At 35.3% G+C, this 15544-nt stretch overlaps 1 protein-coding gene across 7 annotated transcripts in view; it reads right to left on the bottom strand.

Annotated features, from left to right (window-relative positions):
• myrf (myelin regulatory factor) overlaps nucleotides 1-12662 on the bottom strand; it is a 45791-nt gene extending 33129 nt beyond the window's left edge. For all 7 annotated transcript variants that reach the window (XM_058767295.1, XM_058767300.1, XM_058767299.1 and 4 more), the window contains exon 1: nucleotides 12129-12662. In XM_058767295.1, the coding sequence (XP_058623278.1) occupies nucleotides 12129-12177 (49 nt within the window). In that variant the 5' untranslated portion in view covers nucleotides 12178-12662. The remainder of the gene's footprint in view (nucleotides 1-12128) is intronic.
• Nucleotides 12663-15544: the final 2882 nt, after the last annotated feature.

A 15544-nucleotide genomic window follows, 5' to 3' on the forward strand; every position in this document is an offset into this window, starting at 1 on the left:
GTTTTATTTCAGATTATCTTCTGTTCCGTGCTTGCACACAAACTGCACTGCAATCATTTTCCAAAAGGCCATTTGTGTGGAAATATTACATTATTATAATTGGTCTGTAAACGGCCATTAACAGAGGCCAGAGACGTTGAAGACGGATGCAAAGAGGAGAAAATACTGTAGCAGGCAGAACAAGATCACTGTTCACGATAGGGCTGTCGCGATAACCGCAATATCGCAATACCGCGCTATTGATGAGCATAACCGCAGAGGAATGCAACAACCGCAGCAACCGCGATATTTCAGTGTTTTCTTTTTCGTAAGGTTACGCCCTTCTTGTTTTACACTTCGTGCATGTGTACTGAATATTAGTAATGATAACAATGTGTATCATGCTGATTTGCACAGAGGCTCAGTAAATTTGCACTTAACAAGCCTAAACAGACAGTGAATGAGAGAGAGATCGACTGATCGCGTGCGATTACCTGCGTCTGTCCTTCAGGCCGAGTCATGTGTGAAAACAGGTTGTCATGTCCAAGGAAAGCGAAATCTGTCTTAGCATCGACGCTCTGCTGGTCAGCTGAGCCTTTAAAAGTGGCGCTCAAAGTTAAAATGATTTAAACAGCGTGTTTCATTACAAATCGCTGAATGAATCAGCGCTTTTGAACGTGTAGTTGAATGAAGACTCACTCAAAGACAGTCTCTTGCCGCCACCTTGTGGCGAAACAATGAAACTGCACTGACAGCCGTCTAGAACACGCAGGTGAGATATTAACAGAAAAAGTATTGTCAGTCAGATTCGAGGATCAGAACTAACTGTTATATATATATAGGCTAACAACATACTAATGATCTTATTGTCAGGTAAGTTTTATGTGGACCGTTATTTTGTCACTCTCTTCTGTTTACTTCACTTCCTGTTTCAATGCGATTTAGTTTCGGTTTTATTGGTTTCTGAATATGACCTCCTTACATCGTGACACATACACACACAGATTTTATATATATTATATGTATTATATATATATGCGGTAATACCGCATACCACGCTATTGAGCCACTCAAAATTACCGCAAGGGAAATTCCTTAACCGCGACAGCCCTAGTTCACGATGCGCAAAATATATGAAGAAAATCCAAATATTGAATTTTATATGAATGTGTTTCTGAGGGGAACTGGTTGTTTTCATTATATATATATATATATATATATATATATATAATATAATATAATATAATAAAAAAAAAAATTAAAAAAACACTAAAACATTTTGAAGTACCACTTAGGCCCTACATCAGTGGTCGGCAACAGGCGGCCTGTGGGCCAAAACTGGACCGCCAGCAATAATATCTGGCCCGTGCCAGCAGAGGTTGGTTCTGAAATAGATCTGTCATGACAGCAACAGTTACTTACAATCAGAGTATGTGAGCAGAGCGCAGAGTGGATTTTGATTGGAGCGAGGAATGGATTTTTTAAAAGTCGGAGCGTTGTGGTTTTTACTCACTCCAAGAGCGCTCCACCACTGCTCCATCACGAGCACAATTCATGCCAACGACCCGTAATATAACTGCATATTTATCCAGAATTCACGTTAAACATATTTAGCTAGCTTGATAGCTCAGGAACACTCAAATCAGAAAGAATGTGAAGGCTATGATAGACATGAGCAGGAAGTTATAGCCTAGTTCTCAAGGAATTAGTTTGTTCCTTCTAGATACTGAATATTTTCAGCTGAAAGCATGATTTAAATAAGTACTATATCACTTATTCACATGCAATCGCTCTCTCAAAAATGCATTCAAACAAATGTAATCTTACAGTGCTACTTCATCTGTATCCGTATCTCTAAGAAATGCATTGATCTGTAGGTAAAATAACTGACGAAAACGTACTGTTATTTTCATCACAAACAAAAATTTTCACTGCAAAAAGCAGCAACTATACCTTTTAATGCTGACAACCATGTTATTAGCTTGTCATGTGGTAGGAAAAAAGTTTGCACACTAGTGTTCCAATAAGCCTGTAATTTTATTTTATTTTTTCATATACGTAATGAACAGAACTGTGATATATCAAACATACTGAAATACTGTAGACGTGGAGCGGTGTTTCTGATATCAGTGAGCGAGGTGTGGAGCGGGAGCGGTAAATGGTGAACCCGGAGCGGAGTGATTATTAAATGCTCGGAGCGCGGAGGGGAAATTGTTAACGCTCCACTCCGCTCACATACTCTGCCGGACACCGCCACACAGTTAATGACTGTCCTACTACAGGATTTAACACAGAGTGACATCTACATATTTGGTTTTGTTCCTTTTCCTGTTCTCGTTTGGTTAATTTAGTCCCACCTGTTTCAGTTCTCCCTGATTAGTTCATTATGTTCCACCTGTGTTTATTAATGACCTAGTGTACTTAAGCTCTGTGTTTACCTTAGTCTAGTGTCCGGTAGTAATGTCGATGTTGTGTTCCTGTGTGTTTGCCCTGCCTTGTGTTACCCCTGTTGGATTGTGGATCATTAAAAGACTTTATTTTGGGTTATTCCTCGTCTCCTCGCTTCCCTTATGTTTGATCGTGACAGACACCACATAAAATATAAAAATGTGTAATAATTTATCCAGTTTAATAAAAGACCTAGATACACCATCATTGCACCGTTGTTGTGTTTCGTCGCGACACGTTTACATTAATCTACACCCCGCCTCCAGCAGCACGGGGGTGTTAGAATGTTCGAAAACAGTATACCGTCACTCAGCCTTTTCAAACTTCTTTTTGCCCCCGAACGAAGAGCGAAAACGAACTTCGTTTGAAGTATATCGGGGCCTTTAAATTATCCTTCGACTATGTTCTGGCCCGCCATCTAGTGGTGTAATTTCTTACTTGCTGACCTCTGCCCTACATATTCTTTGTGCAAACTAAAACTATTAAAAAATATTTTTTGTTAATTCAAATAAAGCTGAAATCAAATAAAATATAAATATTAGATTAAAAAGGTAAAACTTAAAAAAAAAAAAATGAAAATTAGAAATGTTGCCTTGGCAACAAACTAACTGAAATTGCTCAAATTAGTTGAAGTTGAAGTGCTTAAGTTGCAATTACTAAAACTAAACTGAAATTAATATAAAGCTAAACATAAACATACATTTTTTTTTTTTTAAATAACAAAAATAATAAATGAATACATTTATAAAATTACTAAAATATTAAAAATATAAAAATTAAAAATATAAATAAATAGTATATAAATAATACTAAAATAACACGGCACACAAATCACTTGAGTTCCAATAAAAGGAAGGATGTGGGAAACGGATCACAATCACCTGAAATGTGGAAAGTGTGTAATTTTTGGTTTGTTGTAATGGAACTGGCATGTGAATGTTCCAGGCCTGGCTGCTCATACACAATGCATTCCAGTGACAGCAATACACTGTTACAAGAGAGAGACCACGCGCAACGGCCAAACTATTCCCTCCATCAAACATCAGCCCCAGGAACCATTTGTACCTGCACACAAGAGTGATCCATGACTTACTGACATCAGGCTAAATGTGACCTAACCTGCCCAAATTCTCTCACAAAAGTGCAGTAGCGTGTTTAGGCTCCACGCAAACCACGCAACTGCGTGAGGCCCCTGCGGAACATGATTTCTTCTGAGGGGGAGGCCCTATGATAAGACCATTTACTGTAAATATAAAAACTGGGTTACATTTTATTTTAAGGTGTCCCTGTTACAGTGTATTTATACATTTAAGTACTGAGTAAAATTAATTAACTACATGTACTTACTATATGGTTAGGGTTAGGATTAGGGTTTGGCTTAGGGTTACTTGCATGTAATTATGCATAATTTATTGTTATTTGAATAGTAAGTATGTAACTTGTGCAACAAGGACACCTTAAAATAAAGTGTTACCAAAACTGACATAATTTCCCATTTGTTTTTCAGGAGAAAAAAACTCCTGTGAAGTAAAACAAGAGCTGGCAGGCATCTGGTTGGGTGGTGTAGGGATGAGTTTCGGTGTTATGGAGCTCACAGATGGGTTGCGGTCCAAAACATCAACTCCTAAGCTGATGTTTCGACCAATCAGCACCTTAAAACACAGCTCCTTAAAACCCACACGTGTGTGTTACTGCTTGTGCATGTTGCATGTGTGTGTGTTTGTATGTATGACCTGTGCCCTGCCCTTATCTCACCCCACCCACAGCATGTATGAGTGTGTGTGTGTGTGCATCCATCTGTGTGCGCGTCTAAGTCTGTTATCTCTCTTCCTCGCCCTGTCTGCACACTGTCACACTAATGGAGTCGGAATGAGACAGCGATAGCAAAAAAGAGACGCGAAAGAGAAAGAAACATTACTCGCACCTCATTCTGATTTTTAATAGTCTTGTTGGTATGCCAAGAATGATGCGGTGCATTAGAGAGTGGGGCATGTGGACCCTCTATAAGCAGCTTATGGCTACACTCAATCGGGCTAAAACGCTTTCTGAGTGCTCTTATGTCACAGGGGGTTTCTGTGGTAGTTATCTTTAGGTAAATATCTGAAAACTATCCACTCCACGCCTCTCAGAACCGAAGGAACAGAAGCCAGTAACCGTTTCCCAGAATTCCTTTCAACACCCTCAATCGCCGAGCCTTCCTTGCGAATAAAGAAAACACAGAAGTCGTTTATAAGGGCTGTTTGTTTACTCTGAGAATGTGGGTTCATTCCTCACAAATGTATTCACCAGATTGAGACAAGTGATGTGTCACAAATTATTACTAATCATTGATTATACTGTAGCATTTTATTAATATTCTGAAGCGGTTTTATTTTTATAATTTTATATCAATTTTAGATAAAATTTTAGTAAGTTTGTTGTGTTTTTTTTGCAATTTTTTATGATTTTCTGTCTATTTAGTTCTTATTCATTTTTATTTCAATTTTAGTTTTAGTTATTTTAGTACTTCAAATTAAGCTAAAAGAAAATTAGAAATTTTGCCTTGGCAAATAACTGAACTAAGTTTTTTTCCTTCTTAATATTCTTTTAGTTCAGTTAACGTTTATTTTATTTAAATTTTTTAATGGTTTTAGTTTTAATTTTAGTTACTGATGATAAACTACCAGTACCAATATTAATATTATATTATTAATTTGATATTGTAGAAGAATCATTACTATTTAAGTAAATATTTCAGTGATATTTCATTCTTCTACACTATTTTAATGATTTACATAAAACCAGACAGCTCAGAAAACTGAATAATTTTTTAATTGAAAAAATTGAAAAAAATTTTTTTTTTACTTCATGACATCAATTAGATTAAAGGGATAGTTCACCCAAAAATGAAAATTCTGTCATTAATTACTCACCCTCATGTCGTTCCAAACCCATAAGACCTTCGTTCATCTTCGGAACACATATTAAGATATTTTTGCTGAAATCCGAGAGCTCTCTGACCCTCCCATAAACAGCAAGGATCCTTACAAGGATCGAGGCTCAGAAATGTAGCAAGGAGATCGGTAAAACAATCCATGTGACATCAGTGGTTGAACCGTAATTTTACGAAGCTACGAGAATAGGGTAAACGTACCTATTAAGCTCACCAATATCTACATTGAGACATTTTTAGCGCACAAGATATTGGTTTCAGTACAAAAAATTATGTTAAAATAAAATATTAATCTCTCACACAAAAATATTTAATTTTATTTTAAATGACAAAAGCATTCAAAAAGTCTGGCTGTGCTTAATGGGTACATTTTTGTAACCTTTAAGCACACCCCTGTTCCCATTAAGCTCACATCATGTTTTATGAAAAATTCTTGTTTATTTTAAGGAAAATTTTTAAAGAATAATTGTAAAAATACATATTTTTTGAAGGTACAAAGTCAATCACAAAAAATCAGAACACAAATGCAAGGCATTCAAGTCGATCAGTTATATATTCATAATGAAGTGTCATTTAAGCACATTGCAACATCTGGACTAGTCCACATTCAGCTAAGTAACACATTCGAAAATCAAATAAAACAAACCAATAAAACATTTAATTCATGGGGATGAACACAGAAACTAGCCTCATTATGAAAGCTCTTTTTAAATGGATGTCAACTTATCTATAGTCTCTTAAGGCTGGAATACACTACATGATTTTTGCCCCGATTTTCCACAGATTTACAGTCTGGAGAAGTTAAAGCTAGTTGCCAAAGATCAGAGCCAGTCTGTAGATCTGAGTCGACAGAATCCATAGAAAATCAATTAACTTAACTTAGTGACAACCATCAGTTAATATTTGAAGTCTGTTTATGAAGTATTTACATTGACGTTCAATGTGGAAGAGTTTAAAGAGAGCACACTGAGCTTAATTGGAGCAGCAACAATTTTTAATAAATTTCATGTAATATTTATTAAAATGAGAGGATTTTGCTAAATAAATAGTCTAGGTCATGTATTAAGTTCATACATATTTTAATATGAACAACTATTATTAACAATATCTATGAAATTATACTTTTTCTTATTGATGTCACACTGAAGCTGTGTGATTTTCATAGCAGTGCAATAATAAAATAATGTGAAATCTTTAAAATTTCCAGCACTGTAAAACCACAGACCACCAATAAACTGTCAATTTATAATATTATGGATGTAAAAGTACAAGCCAGTAATGCCTGTGAAGTAATATGTTAGCGTAGCACACAATCTTATACAGCTAGTCAGCTAACTGTGTTCTGTAGCATCTGCGCTGTGTTGCTAAAACTATCTTTTGGATCTAATGTAATTATTTCCCCCATCCAAGTTCCAGGTTATAATATGCAAAAGTCTGAACATTAGTCTCTTAATTTTACAATAAGTAGTGAAACTTACCCAAAATAAAGGCTTAAACATCTAAAAAACGCACATTTAAGGGGCTCCTCTTTTGGGGAAAGTTTTTAGACAGCTTTCAATATGGCCGCCAGACAGTATGAACACATGGAGACTCGTATCTCAGTGTGCAATGATCTGATTGACTTGAAATTATAGGAGGTATATAGTAACAAACACATCAATTGGTTAAGACATCAAGTTGGATAATAAATTATTTTTTCTTTTTATATCTGATCTTAATGGGTGTGCTTAATGGGTACGTGAGCTTAATAGGTACGTTTACCCTATTTTTTGTACGCATAGAAAACAGAAATAACGACTTTATTCAACAATTCGTCTCCTCTGCGTCACCCTGGCACCGTTTTGGAGAGTATCCACTGAATGCAAAAAGCGTATGCTGTTCTGTGTTAGCTGGGCCATGCGGATACATTGTTTTTGTTCAAATCAAAGCGTAAACAACGTAGAAAACGTATCCGCGTGGCGTGCTGATGTCACATGGATTATTTTACCGATCTCCTTGCTACGTTTCTGGACGTTGATCGTGTTAATTACATTGCTGTCTATGAGAGGGTCAGAGAGCTCTCAGATTTTATCAAAAACATCTTCATTTGTGTTCCGAAGATGACCGAAGAGCAGGGGCGTAGTTTGTGGGGGGGGGGGCAAGTACTAGCAAGTACAACCCCCCCAATATTTATAACACGGTTAATGGAAACCTAGAATCAGGCTATTTATTAATTATTTGAATCACGCCTTCGGCACTTTTATAAGTGCTAACCTCACGTACGAACCAAACGGAGCGCTTATCAGCACAACATGACTGAAGCTCAGTTTTTTTAATTGTGCACGAGCAGCGCACAAATCACCCTATACTCTGTGCGCGTTCACCAGCGCGCTCGAGAAGTGTGAGAAGATTTGCACGAGCCATTCCTATCGCGAAGCTAATGGTAAAATATGTGAACTATCTGAATTCTATTGAGAAACTGCCACTTTAAAATGCTATGGAGAAAGTCGAACATTATCTAAAAAAGGCACAAACTAAAAAGACTGATGAAAAGAGGAGAAAACATAATCTTGCACCAGCTCTAACATAATATTAAAATATTTTTAAACTACTCATGACCACCTTTACTATAATTTATCACGTTTTACTGTAGGCTTATTTATTGTGGTAAATTTTGTAATAATAATGCAATATAGATTAATAAAAAAGTCATTATTAGCCTGGTAATGATTAATAGGCTAGCCTTATTATAACAAATGCTACAGTTAAGAACTATGGTACTTTTTCATAAGAGCAAGTACAAGTCAGAATCGAGAGCCAATGGGTTCTAATGATGAGTGATGGAAAAACCTGGCCTTCAGATATTCCAATGATGGCATAGATTAAATCATTAAGAGCCTGATGAACTGTTAAGGAGTAAGAAATAAACAATATCAATACAAGAAAATCCCCTTTGAAACATTTTAAATTGTTTCTACTAGACATTAATAAGTTTAAATGGAGAGCAAATTGAGAATTCTGCTGAAGTCCTCTGTTTTCTGATGTTTCTTCTGAGAAAAAGTCCCCAGTAATCTCACGTGTGTCTCCTCTGGAGTTACACAGAGATCTAAACATGGTATCAAACTGTTTTCAGTTTTGCCAAAACACCAAAGTCTCAGTCAAATGTCAGAAATCTCAATAAACTCAAACATCTCTCATCAAATCCTTATAATGTCTAATTTCTATTTCTTCCTAGGACAGAGGAAACACCCAAGACAAAGTTGTTATTTGATTGAAACAAGCTTTGATAGAGCGAGTAAAATTTTCCTCTAGGACAGCTGAGGGTCAAATGAGTCCTACAGACAAACAGCTCAATCTGCCTCTTCTTTTGTGCTTTGTGTTGCTGTACTCCACAATGGATGTTCATTTAAGATACCCTCCCTGCACAACACACACACAAACACAAACAAACAGAGCACAAACACAGAGCATTCATTGGGAATCGTGGATGTGGAGCACAATTAAAAAACGCAACCAGCCATCAATTAAATCGCACAAATAGGCCTACATACACACGGAGTCAAAAAGTAGAAAATGACAACAGAATCTGAATGAATCACAATCAGAATTTACTAAGTGTTCTCAAAAGCACAAACAAGCCATACACAGACACCTGCATTTTTAATATGTTTACAAAAAATAAGTGCATCCACACCACAATTATTCCAGAATAACTGATACTGTCGTATGAGGACATTTCTAGCACATCAGATCATCTCTAGTTCAGAGGCAGCAGGGTTTCGGCCGGGACCAGAGGTGCGCTGTCTGCCTCACTCCCCAACTGAAGAATGTAAACATGTGAAATTCTCGTTAAAGAGCATCGCTTGACGGCCGTGAACTCCAGAGCCCAATGAAGTCAACAGTGTTTACAGAGAAACGCTGTCATATATACAAACTGTTACACCTGCTCTGAGAAAACACACTCACGCCTAATGAAGTGCCACAAATTATGGTTGGAAAATCCCTTCAAAATAAACAGTTCGCCTTAGAACCTGACATTAACAACTACGGCTTTTATCTGCCAAGAATGACAGAGAAATGAATTTGACCACTCTGAGAGGACAGTATACTTAAAACAGAGGGAGTGACCCAATCTTTCTGAAGAAAAGAAAGATGACGATGAGAAAAGAGTGAAGAAAAAGAAGCAGAAGACAATAAATCAACACTTTCCAGTGATGTACCTACAAGTAATGCTTAAAAGGGTGCATGAATCACGCATATCCAGGTCATATTTAACCCCCAAAATCAAAAGGAAAAAGTAATTACATGTGAAATTACAAATGTAGTCTTTGTTTTAGGACCATTATGATTTTTATATTGTTTTCAAGACAATTAAGGATATTTTCTCTCCAGATTTTCATTACCACAATGTATCTATGTTTTTTTTGTAATTATCATTCTCAATAGCGTATCTCATTACTGTTTTTTTACTATATTCATTACTATATTTTCTCCTTATTAGATATAACTCTCCTTATTCTCAATAGTGATAGTCATTACTGTAACCTTTTAAAAATACAATTACTGCAATGTATATTTTTTGTTCTCATTATTTTCAAGTGATTATAATTCCTGTAATTTCTTTAAAAAATGGTCAAATTGTCATTACTGCAATGTAACTAGACATTTTAAACTCACATTATCTCAATAGTGATTCTTGTTATTGCTGTAATTTTTTTAAATGTCATTATTGAAATGTATATTTTTTGTTCTCATTCTTTTTGATAGTGATTCTAATGTAATTTCTTTAAAAATTTGTCAAATTATCATTACTGCAATGTAACCAGATATTTTTTGTAATTCTCATTATTCCCAATAGTGATTCTCATTACTGTATTTTTTAAAATTGTCAAATTGTCTTTACTGTAATGCATCTAGATATTTTTGTAATCCTTATAATACATTATTCATTATATTATACATTATTCTCAATAATGATTCTCATTGCTGTAATTAAAAAAAAAAGGGTCAAATTGTCATTACCGCAATGCATTGCTATTTTTGGTAATTGTCATTATTCACATAGTGATTGTACTGTAATTTAAAAAATACAAAAACAAACAATTAAAAAATACTGTATCTTTTAAAAGGCAAACACTACCATGATGTATTTTAAAATTAAAATATAGTGCATTTTTACAATATATAAAAAAATAGATTTTTCCTTTGCATTATCATAATGAAAATGGTTGATAACGTGTATTAAATTGTCATTAAACAGCGCAAAAAAATCTTCAAAATAAAATTTTCTTTCTTTCTTTCTTTCTTTGATTTTCACCAACATAGACAAATCAGAGGATATCACATCTGATTCATCCTATTGTTTTCAATATATTTTCTTTTTTTCTTGCCCAAAACTCCCAGCTATCTATCCATTAATCCATCTCTCTCTTTAATTTGCCTATTTTCAATGTCTGTCTTAACCATTACAAACACACCATTTATCACATTCCTCTGTCCTTCCCAGTGTTCCTCCTCAAACCCCTCCTTCTCTCTCCTCTGGATTCCATCCTTCGCTCCCTGCATCCGTACATCATCTCTTTCTCTGCGATCCTCTCCACCTTTCTGCCCTTCCCCAACATTCCTCCACTGCCTTCTGCCCGTCTGACCTCATTGGTGGCCTCTTGTGTCTCTCCCCCCAAACAAATCCAGCATGACACATTTAATCCCACTCACACACAAATAATGTTTGAAACACGAGTCTTTAAAAAAACTTCACCAGTGGACACGTGGTGGTAAAATACCTACCAACACATATTGGCAAACAACTGACGTTAACAAGTACCTTAACTGGAATATGTATTGATATTGAGCTTTAACTGTAGAAAATTGAGAAATAAGTGTAGAACATTCAAGAACAACCATCATCACTAACTAGAGGGGTTTTTTTCTGTATGTTTCAGGTAAATAGGAAAAAATGCTATGATTTTTTATATAATATATAAGTAAACATACACAGTATATAATCAAATTTGACTTTTGTCACAAGCAAAAAGCAACAAAAAGTACCAGCATGTTTTTGGATGCATACCAAAACAATACCAAATTCTTCAATGCATGGTAATACCATGTTTTTGGACATAAACCATGTTTTGTTTTTTTGTTTTTTAAATATTTCTACTTGATCTGACCCTAGCTTACTTTTATGGGTGTAACCTAATGTAGTCAGGTTTACTCAGAAATATGTGACCCTACACCACAAAACCAGTCTTAAGTCGCTGGGGTATATTTGTAGCAATAGCCAACAATACATTGCATGGATCAAAATGATCGATTTTTCTTTTATGCCAAAAATCATTAGGATATTAAGTAAAGATCATGTTCCATGAAGATATTTTGTAAATTTCCTACAGTAAATACATCAAAACGTAATATGCATTGCTAAGAACTTCATTTGGACAACCTTAATGGCGATTTTCTCAATATTTTGATTTTTTTTTCTTTTTCTTTTTTTTGCACCCTCAGATTCCAGATTTTCAAATAGTTGTATCTCAGCCAAATATTGTCCCATCCTACAGGCTACATCACTTTATTAAACTTTCAGATGATGTATAAATCTCAATTTAAAAAAACTGACCCTTATGACTGGTTTTGTGGTCCATGGTCACATATAAAATCAGCCTTTTAGATTAGTTATAGGAACTATCACTAAAGGTACCATGGCATTACCATCTGATACATCACTGCAACGTAATCTTTTTAAGCTATTCTTGAACTGTCACATCAACAGGTGATCAATAAACTGTCTTACCTTCGAAGAATCTCTGTAAGGCCTCCGTTTCATCAATCACGGTTTCCATTCTAGCGGCTCCCGCTTATAAACTCCATGAACATGAACGGACGGAGCGGCGGGAGTCGCGTGCGCTTCAAACTCTCATCATCCCAACTTGTCGCACAATTATCTTTATATAGCCTACTAACAAGCCACTGAGTTCCCCGGAACGAGCTCAGTATCAATATCTCCTCTGGATTATTAATTAATATAACTTAAAACCGCTCACTTGTTTCAGTTTCTCGCGTAAAACATAAATTCGTTTTCTGAGGAGATTTTACCTTTGGATGTCAGGTGGAGGCATATTCCAGTTTTCCCCGATGATTTCGTTTATTTATAACCGCGATACATAATTACAGATGTATTTCATGTGAAATAGTCATTTGAAGTTAGAGAATATTTTTTTTATTCGGTAAAAATGATCCTATGAGCAGGTTTTGCGCTCGAGCCCCTTTCAGTCAAACGCGCTCTCAACGTCCTTCTCTGCGCGCTCTCGCTCCACTCGCGCCGCGTGCGCGCGCTCCACGAGTGAGCGCGAGAGGAAAGACAAATGTACCCCCCACAAAAATCTAGATTTAACAAAGACTTTCAATCCGGTTTAGACGTGGTAATTTATTACATATGAAAGGCCAACTACATGAAACATGTCTTCTCAAATGTATGATTTCCCGTTAAACTACAACTCCAATATCGATGACTCAAAAACACATGAGACAAACAAAGAAAGTTAAATAAACAGACACATAAACCAGAGTTGGGTTTAATGTATTCCTAAGTGATTAATTGCTTAAATTTAGTTACTTTTCCGCTGAAAACGTAAGGGATTACTCTCACGTTTTATAATTGTTTCTGTAGCCTAATTTATTTATAATTGCATTAAATTGGCCATAGATGTTAGAGCAATTAAATATAAAGCAATAGTGAATTTTACATTCAAATCTAACTTCTAATGTTAAAATGCATGTTTTTAATGTTACCTTCTAAATGAAGAGTTCAGATGCAAAAGCCTCTAAATGCCATCTGAAATTTTCTTCTAAAATTAGCATTTTTTATCAGGCTCCTATATTTATGTTCAGTTATTTCACTTTAATTGTGTAGAAAAGGACCTATACATTGCTATTAGAGAAAAATACTGAACCTAAACATAGCAGCCTTATAAAAATGCTAATTTTAGAAGAAAATTTCAGATGGCATTTAGAGGCTTTTGCATCTGAACTCTTCAAATTTAAATACTTTGAACAATCATTTATGCAATATTATATTTGACCATGTATTTGAAAGAATTAAAAGAGCAGTTCATGTCTGTCTTTGCTGAGGCTGATATGGGATTTAGAAACTAATTAATAGGCTACCTTTTAGAAAAAGCAATTAGTACAGTAATCTAATTACACTGTTAAAGATGTAATTATTAATTAGGCTACTTCTTTAGAGTAACTGCAGTGTTGCCATAAACATAACAGCATGATATGTAATTGGCAGTTGTTGTTCTTGCCCCCCCCCAACATTTACAGTATGGGACAAATTGTAGCTGTGCATTAAATGCTATGGTACACATTGAAAAATTATTTTTTTGAAGTTATTTTATAAAATACACTAAATGTTTATATTTTACAAGAAAACACTATTCCAGCCTTTATACTTCAAAATGTCATGTTTGATTCAGTGTTACTTCACATTTCTTTGCAATTCTGAGTGAAAATTGTTTTACCACCATTTTTGTAGTTCATTTATGATTTACATTGTACACATAAGAACATCATGGTATATGAATTTTATATGATTTTTTATGATTTATATGAAGTGCACAAAACTTTGCTTACAAAAACCACATGGTAATATTGTGATTTTGTATACAGTATAATGATAATATCATGGCACATTTGTATCTTTTCATACAGTTTTTCATGATTCAGTCTTAAAAATATTGCGGCCGTGTTATTGGTTGAGGGATTGTGAATGAATGAGGTGTAACGCCATCATTTATCACTGCATGAGCTGAGTGATCTGTTTCTCTCGTCTCTTTATCCGCGACCTCTTTACAAACAATGACCCTGTGTCCATCCGACCCCCCTCCCAATCAAATGCAGTTTTGTTGTTTTTACTCACAGCTGGAGCATCTTTCTCTCTCTCTCTCTTTCTCTGGCTCTCCTTTTTCCTCTGTTTGACCTGAACAACACGCCCGTTCTTCCCACGACACACTGCGTGGATTGTTTGGGAGGACGCAGGCGAGAAAAAGAGAGCTTGAGGCTGCAGAGACAAAGAAACATCTGGCTGTGTTAATGCACTTCGTCTAAATGTGAGCGTAGCTGTGTGGCCGCACACATGTGACCCTGTCCACAATGAATGTGTGTGTGAGTGTGAGTGTTTACATGGGAGTGTGTGTATGTGAAGTTACAGCATGTCTTACTCCGGCTGTATACGGCTATTGTTGACTAAAGTCATTGAGACCATGTCATTCAGTAAAGCTAATCTATAACCAAATGATGACAGACACTGTGGTTTGTAGTGATTTAGGCCTTGCGTTGAGCTTTTTTTTTACTAGCAAAATAAAACCCCAATCCATTACCCTTTTCAGATGATATTTATATTTCACACAAAAACCTTAAGAAAGGGCTCGAATTTCCTCTCTCTCTTTCAGCAGGTGTGTCTTTTCGCTGCATGCTGACTGATGTGTCTTATCATACATTCCAGCAAATTAAGAAGTGTGTGCATGTGTGTTTGTTTTAGATAAATGTGCTTGTTTTTACTTGCGTGTGTCATTACTGGTTGCAGACATTTTTAAAACGGAATGTTTCCATATGAACAATGAGAAGAAAAATTATTTTTTTTTTAGTTGCATGTATCAAGCAATGCAAATCTAAACCCTTTCACAGGATCATTTGTACTGATTAGCCTTTTAAATTAATTAAATTAGTTTTTGTCATGGCAATATTCAAATCTGTCTTTACAAACTTTGTTTTTCCAGTTATAAATTGCAAAAAATAATTTATTTTAATTTCTGTTAATAGTATTGTACTTTCTCACATAATTGCAACTGTACACATAAGGTATTAAACAATTTATAATGATTAAAAATATTCTCCAACCTCTAGTGAGTGTCTTTTGAAATAATTTTATAAATACAAATAAACAAAATTGTGGAAAATTGGAATGTGCATCTACATGACATTCATTGAGAGAGAGAAAGTATCTATCTATCTATCTATCTATCTATCTATCTATCTATCTATCTATCTATCTATCTATCTATCTATCTATCTATCTATCTATCTATCTATCTATCTATCTATCTATCTATCTATCTATCTATCTATCTATCTATAGCGTTCTATTCTGTAAGCATGTCCTGCGTAAGTCACTCCCATTCACTAGGGCGCGCTAGAGACCACCGGAAG

The sequence above is a fragment of the Onychostoma macrolepis genome, chromosome 25 (genome assembly GCF_012432095.1).
Source record: "Onychostoma macrolepis isolate SWU-2019 chromosome 25, ASM1243209v1, whole genome shotgun sequence".
NCBI lineage: Eukaryota > Metazoa > Chordata > Actinopteri > Cypriniformes > Cyprinidae > Onychostoma > Onychostoma macrolepis.